This window comes from Gossypium arboreum, chromosome 13, assembly GCF_025698485.1.
Source record: "Gossypium arboreum isolate Shixiya-1 chromosome 13, ASM2569848v2, whole genome shotgun sequence".
Lineage (NCBI taxonomy): Eukaryota > Viridiplantae > Streptophyta > Magnoliopsida > Malvales > Malvaceae > Gossypium > Gossypium arboreum.
Window position 1 is genome coordinate 64,642,392 of NC_069082.1, and position 7,133 is coordinate 64,649,524.

Sequence of the window (7,133 nt, forward strand, 5' to 3'; positions counted from 1 at the left end):
CCATTGTTGAAAAGCAAGAAGTTTCAACCAAGGTTATTTTCATTGGATGGTATGCATTTTGCATCCGTATTTAGTAATTTTATGTTTTCGAGATTGTTACAACTAGGTCTAACTAACCTGGAGATTAGCTCGTAAAATTGTTAAATGTTTTAGATTATGTCATTGATGATTTTGAAGTTTTTTTGAAGTTTGATGATAGATTATTAAGTTTGGTTGTTAAATAGGACTATTTTGTAAAATAATTTTTAGTGATTTTGATGTTTAAGGATTTAAATGTTAATGTTGTAAAATCTCATGAAAATATTGTGAAATAGAGAAATATAGGGGTTGTTCAAAGGTTATAGAAAAATCAGTTGGCTTCATTTAAGCTTAATTATGTTCGATTTAATAGTTTCGAGTTTAGGGACTAAATTATATAAAAAGTAAAGTTTAGGGGTAAATTTGTAAATGTGAATAAAATAACTTAAATGCGTAAATTGATTGCTTATTTGGTTTGAATTGATTTAATTAAACTAAACTAAATTGTACTTTAGATCAAAAAACTTAAAAGAGTAGAGGACGTACGAGAAAAAGAGAAATTTGTCAAATAGTCCCTGATAGCTGAATCAATAAAATCTTCTTGATAAATGTTCATCATTTTTTTAATTAATTTTAAGTTGCTCATTATTTAGTGTTATGTACATCTCAACCTCGCATTGTTGTTGATCAATCATACTCTCATTGAATTCATTCTTCAAATCATTTGTGGATGATTCCTTCTATGATATTAATGTCAAAATTAGAGAATAATGACGTCAAAACAAATAATGCAAAATAAAATTAAAATATATAAATTTAAAATAAGAAAAAATAAAAAATATTTTTAATGTATTTATTTTTGTATATGACATTAATTTACTTAAAAAAATAAATCTTTAACTACTTTCAAGGACAGAGGTATGAAGCAAATAAAGTTTAATATGAAACGAATTGTTAATATTATGAGTGAAAATATATATTCACTATCTATTATTATAGTAATTAATCGACTTAGTTACAAATAGTGTTAGTAATAAATTATATTTTGAAATAGAGTATTAAGAATCGTATTCAAGAATAATTCAAAATGAATAATAATGAATTATTTGAAACTAATGTAACAACATATTATTAATAGGAAAAATCATATTTAAATATCTAAAACTCAATATTTTCATATATATTTTTGTTCATTTTTTATAATATATATAAAATTTATAGGTAGACCTGTAACACCCTTATCCCGATTATGAACCTAAACCCCAACAACAAATGCCATATTTGAGCATTGAATCACTTCCATTCTAAATTCACTTATTAAATTTCATATTAATTTATAAAAGCTTATTTAATACAAATTACTTTAATTTCCAATGATTCACTTATTGTTCTTTTATTATTATTTTCTCTTCCTTTCCATTCTACATCTATATATATTAAGTATAACATACATAAACAAAATTTATTTAATAGTAAATTAAAATCAAACATTATATTTTTCTTTACAAATAAAACATGAATATGAATATGAGAAGATTACTATGACTCTTACATTTCTTCTTAAATTCTCATCTTCAAATTAAACTATTTAAACTTGTATTTATTTTATGTTTTCATATTTTAACATACTTTTATTTCATTTATAAATTTAGTTTATAAATTTTAAATTTCAACAATGTAAAATAATATAGTCCAATGCTAACGGTTACATTTTTATTTCTATCTCATTCATCGAAAATTGACAATTAAGTTCCATTTGAAATTTCCAAAACTAGACATTCCATCATTGACATAAAACTTATGATAAATTTTGAGTATAACTCCTATTTCAATCAAATTTGAGAAATAATCTTCTCAGTTAAACTCTATTTATTTATTTCAATCAAATTTTGTCTATTTTCATCTTTTGTACTCTTCGTTTTTTTATCATCATAGTAAAATTATCTTTACCTATGGTTTGTGTGTTCAATTTCTCAATTTATTCCGCTATTTTTTTTACTTGCTTAATCGAGTCGATCCCAACAATAAAAATCAAACCAATTATTTTAGTTTTTTCTTCTAATCTTCCCTTTTTCTACTATTAAACGACTCTGACCTTTCTCTACTAAAATTTATTTACTTTTCAATACAAAATTCGTATAATGTTGACATTTATTTCTCTTGAAATTAGACTCAGTAAGATTTTTTAGACATATAAAGTTCATTTTCTAATTATTTTTATACAATATTAATAATTTTTCAAATTCAAAACAAAGAAAATCAATCTGATCTTGCCTCACTTAAATTTATTTATCTCATAATCTACAATTCCATTACTTATACTGTTTCTTATATATGTACATATACATATATAACGCCAGTCACTAGGCTTCAATTTTAGGTTTGACTCAACCCCTAATTCGATTTCTATAATTTTTAGTAAACTTTCTAAGTTGAGCCACTCTTACTGTTGTTTTTTCCGAAACAGCTTACACATTCTTAAAAGATTTTTTTTTTCTACAACTAACTATTAATCATTGACACTTTAGTCCATGATTTTTATACAATACCAATACACTTATCACATAAATCACTTTACTCATTTGAAAAATAACTAGGATTCTTTTGAGTACTTTTTCTCTTTTTAGCTAGAACTTTCACTTCCCTGGCTTCACCAGTTTCTTTTCTCTTCTTCGTCATCTCCTTTCCTTTCTCTACAATATTTTCCATCACTCGCTCTTCTTTCTCTTCTTCACTAACATATAGTAAGTCATACATCCCAGTACACATGTTCAAGAAAGGATGAACACGCCAGTCTGCAAGTAGCAAACAGATTATGCCCAGTATAATATACGGGAAACGCTGATATTTAGCCTTTCTTCGTTAAAAAAAATAAGCACAAGCGTTTCCTTACATCTCTCACTGTAAATTTGTCCAAGGAATTCAGCGGTGGCAGCAACCATTTTAATAGATATATGGAGTTGTTTTGATGCTCACCATTAACCAAATCATCATCTACATAGCAAGGACAACTTAGATGCATGTTCTGTATTAAGAAATAAAGCAACAGCAACCAATTTAGTGAATTCCACTACTAAAGAAAATCAGAACCTGTAGCTCGTACGAGAATCCTGTGTGTCACAAAAGACTGCAACGACCAGAAAGAAATTATAATTAAAAGAATCTACAGGTAGTCATATTTAAGAAAATGGTAGCATGAATCCCTTGTATGCCTACTCTGAATTTTATTTAACAAAAAAAAGACAGCGACTCCACCATATCTTAATACACTTTAAGGATATCAATTTAATATTTCATGGCATGTCATACCTCGGAATGGTTTATCAAAGACAAGTAACTAGGTGATGTTGTTTGTCTATTTGAGAAAGCGCGAGTTCAAAGAACATGATCCTAACATTTTCCAAAATTTCTAAAAAACAACACCAGATGATGAATAAGCAAGTTGTTAACACGTACACAGTTAACATCCTGTCACTTAAGTTTTACTTGTGAAACTTTTATCAGTATTCAACGTTTAAGAATGGAATAATCTCGAATCATATACTTTTAAAATGTTTAGGTAATCTAGAGTTCATAAAATTTGAAATGACATTAATGACTGTACACGGACTGATCAGAACACCCGACTAAGCATGGGGACTACTAGAACTTGAACTAAAAAACAAAAGTCAGCTTATGACAAGATTCATGCATGTCTCCTCAAAAAAACCATAACACGGGAGAAGTATCCTACTTATAAGGCAGTACCTGCCAAGCAGCGGGCATATACTCACGATATGGAAGTTGCTGATCACTACTTGTTATATTTCTTGAATACGGGTTATCCACTGCAGACCATTTTCTATAATTCCTGACATACAGATTAATCATTTACGTTGAACTCTAATAGGAATAAGACTTCCATCAAGGAAAAACAACTAATTATATGTGATAATATTAAAAGCTCAGGAAAGCACTTTTCTACTAAGTGGCCAGTGCAATGACATTATATATTTTAAACAAAGATATTTGCTCTTGATAAGAAACAAAATATGAAAAGAAGGGCATAGGGAACCATAAAAAGGGTAAATAAAACTGAAACAGAAACCAAAATCTAATAGCCATCATGAATACTGGGAATTTTCAAGCATCCCATCTTTTTAACTTGAACCTTTGGAGCAATTCAAACCTATAGCTTTACTAGGAAAACAAGGTATTTGTCACCTCATTTTCATTGTCTGCATGATTAACCATTCTTATCCATATTTCCATTACGTTTAAACATTAAGGGGAGTGCTAACTTTGTTACATCCACATTAGTTTAGAGAAGCGTATAAACTACAGATTAAATCAAACTAAAACTTTGGCATTCATAGTCAGTCATGAAAAATATGGCATCTAAAACACTACATCAGGCATTTTTTGAAAATAATTTCCAGTAACAGATATGCTTCTAAAGTACAAGATTAATGCATGATATTCTGCCACCAGCTAAAGAGTAACATGAAGCTGCAAACTGCATAAACACCACTTTCACAAGTATAATGGAACCTACCACGTTAATTCATTTGTTGAATATTTGTTGCCTAAGACAACTGCTTTGGTAGCCATCACAAGCATGGGATGCACTAATAGGAGCCTTCTAATCTCTTGAACTACAGCTTCAGACACATTTTGGAGATGCCAGCTTTTCCTACACGTCAACCAGAAATTTCTTTATTGCATACTTACACCTGTGCGTGCATGTGTACATATAGCTATTTAGAAAAAAACAATTAGCTAAAAAGGCGAGAAAAAACAACTAAATCTGATCCCAGGGGAAGAATAAAAAAAGGGTAAACTATAAACATATACCATAAAGAGAACACTAGGCAATCCAAAACAGTATAAATGATAGGAAAACTAAAGATAAATACAGGAAAACATAAAAAACAGTTAAATCATTTCTTATATAATTTTAGTAAGAAACATTTCAAAAGATTGCTAGAAAACTGTCACAACAGATATCAAAAAGTACCTATTATCATACTCCAGTGGAAAAGATGATGAACCACGATCTACCCAGTGAAATGCTCCAATGCTGTTGAACATTTTATTACATGTCAGATGCTATGGGCTTAGAGTATCCAGTCTGTTACTAATTTCAAAGGACTTCAAATTAGATTCTTTCTCTCTGCCTCTCAAAACTAACTCAAGACTTCTTTTCATTAACTCAGCATATTTGCTTTGTGAAATTTTGGTATTTACATCCCATTTCAATGAGTTTCAGGAAACCTCGACAGTCTCAGGAGATACAATTTGGTATAATTCTTCAACTACCTGTTGGTAGCATCAAAATATAGATATGCTAGAGCTTTTATAAGAAGGGTCTTTTCTGTTCTTTTTATTTTCAGAAACTACTAGCCAAAGTAATTTTGTCAATTCTGCCGATTATTCCAGAGAGATCCCTTTTTATCCAATTATCGTGATTACTGAATCAACTGAATGCTCTCCTTTAAAACATCACAAATTATTCAGGAGACTGATTGAGTTCAACAGCTATAATACTTGATATTCCATAATGCTTCCTAACTGTTACATCAATAATCTAAAGCTACAACTGAAAGAAGAAAAAAGGTAACCAACACAAAGGATCGAATTATAGGGATCAATGCCAAACCTGTCAATCAACAGCAAATGAACATTAACACCATGTACTTCCCTTTCCTTTTGAAGCCGATAGTGTAATGTCTGTCATCCAGCAAAACATCACACAGAAACTACCAAACTTATAATCATTTCTTTGCACCAATTTGGTCTCTTTCAAAATTTCAAGTGTTGGTTTCAGACTTAAAAGCAGACTTGCCCGTAATGTACTCCTATTTCTGTTCTCGTGAAAAGAAGCCATGGAATTACTTAGCTTATATTACAGCAAGAATTTGGCCCTCACCTTGAGAGTCGCAAGAAACTCAGAACTGTCATAACAACGGATGTACAAAAACCGTTTCATGCATAAAGCAAACAATTCCTCATTATAAGGTTTCATTCTTTCAAACTGAGCTTCAGAATCCTTTTGGTGACAACCTACTTTACTGCTTGATCCTAAACAGATAAGAACAGAACTTAAGTAAAAGAAAACTTGGGGACCTGAAACTGCTAATTTTCATCAAGAAAAAGGACTTACCATTAGCTGCTTCCATGATTCTATGGTTTAGCAATTCCGAGAAACGTAAAACGTCAAATCGACAATCCAAGTCAATGAACATTGCGGAATGCCCCAATCCACCATAACTGACCCCTTTCCACAGCTTGGGAAGTATACAAGTGATGGCAGCCTGGATTAAGATGTGGGTTTTCGAAGAAGAAGAAGGGCCTACAAGCTCAACAACGTTACCGACACGTAGAGGGACCCTGTGAAGTGGGGGAAGAAGCAAGAAGGGGCGCTCCGTTAGGACCCTGTCTAACATTTCTCTTGCACTCTCGTCTTCAACGAGCCATGCCTTGGCATGAGAACCCATCAGGCTTCTGGGCTAAAAGTTACCAGTTTCTTCTGGAATTATCAAAGCTGTTGTTCATGCATAATGCTCGATATAGCTACTGGGCACTAGCCTTTTACAGTTTCAAAGCAGAAAAGGGAAAAACGTAAAGTTTCCCATCGTATGGGAAGTAGTAGGACGGGTGAGTATTTGGATTCAGGCCTAAACATGCATTGGGAATTCTATTACTCTCTTTCTAAGCCCAAATTCGTTTTCAAGGTCCATGAAATTTTTATTTTATAATACTTAAAATATCTTAGAATTTGGCATCACCGCCTGGTTGAAAAAATTTTATTTAATAAATATATTTATAAAAATTTGATGTAAAAAGAGAAAGGTTTTAGTTAAAACATTAGTATTTGATATATTAATAATTTATTTTTTACTATTTTACTATACTTATATAAGACACTTGTCAACTTTTTGACTCGAGAGTTTGTGGAGTCTAAAACTTTATTAATAATGTGCCAAATATTTTCCTCAATTAAAATGGTAATGTTAATATATTGAAAACTATGTGGTCTTAGATTCAAATATATATATTTAAATATATTTGATATAAACATTCATACAATAATATTTATTACTTTATAAAATAATAATTTTTGATAATTTTATAAC

The 7,133-nt window shown here is 30.3% G+C and overlaps 1 protein-coding gene across 4 annotated transcripts; it reads right to left on the bottom strand.

The window, feature by feature from the left end:
• Positions 1 to 2,302: 2,302 nt before the first annotated feature.
• Positions 2,303 to 6,686, bottom strand: LOC108461946 (DNA repair protein XRCC2 homolog). 4 transcript variants are annotated; one of them, XM_017761943.2, is made up of 9 exons: positions 6,161 to 6,677; positions 5,927 to 6,078; positions 5,657 to 5,727; positions 5,015 to 5,077; positions 4,553 to 4,690; positions 3,766 to 3,868; positions 3,109 to 3,145; positions 2,912 to 3,012; positions 2,303 to 2,813 (listed from the first exon to the last, which is right to left on the bottom strand). In XM_017761943.2, the coding sequence occupies exons 1-9, from the start codon at positions 6,492 to 6,494 to the stop codon at positions 2,790 to 2,792; spliced, it is 1,023 nt and encodes a 340-aa protein (XP_017617432.1). In that variant the 5' UTR covers positions 6,495 to 6,677; the 3' UTR covers positions 2,303 to 2,789. The 4 variants fall into 4 exon arrangements, 3 of the variants coding, with proteins under 3 accessions (XP_017617432.1, XP_052879777.1, XP_052879778.1); XR_008277069.1 differs by having other exon boundaries at positions 2,776 to 2,813; positions 3,792 to 3,868; positions 6,161 to 6,686; XM_053023817.1 differs by lacking the exons at positions 2,303 to 2,813; positions 3,766 to 3,868 and having other exon boundaries at positions 2,911 to 3,012; positions 6,161 to 6,686.
• Positions 6,687 to 7,133: the final 447 nt, after the last annotated feature.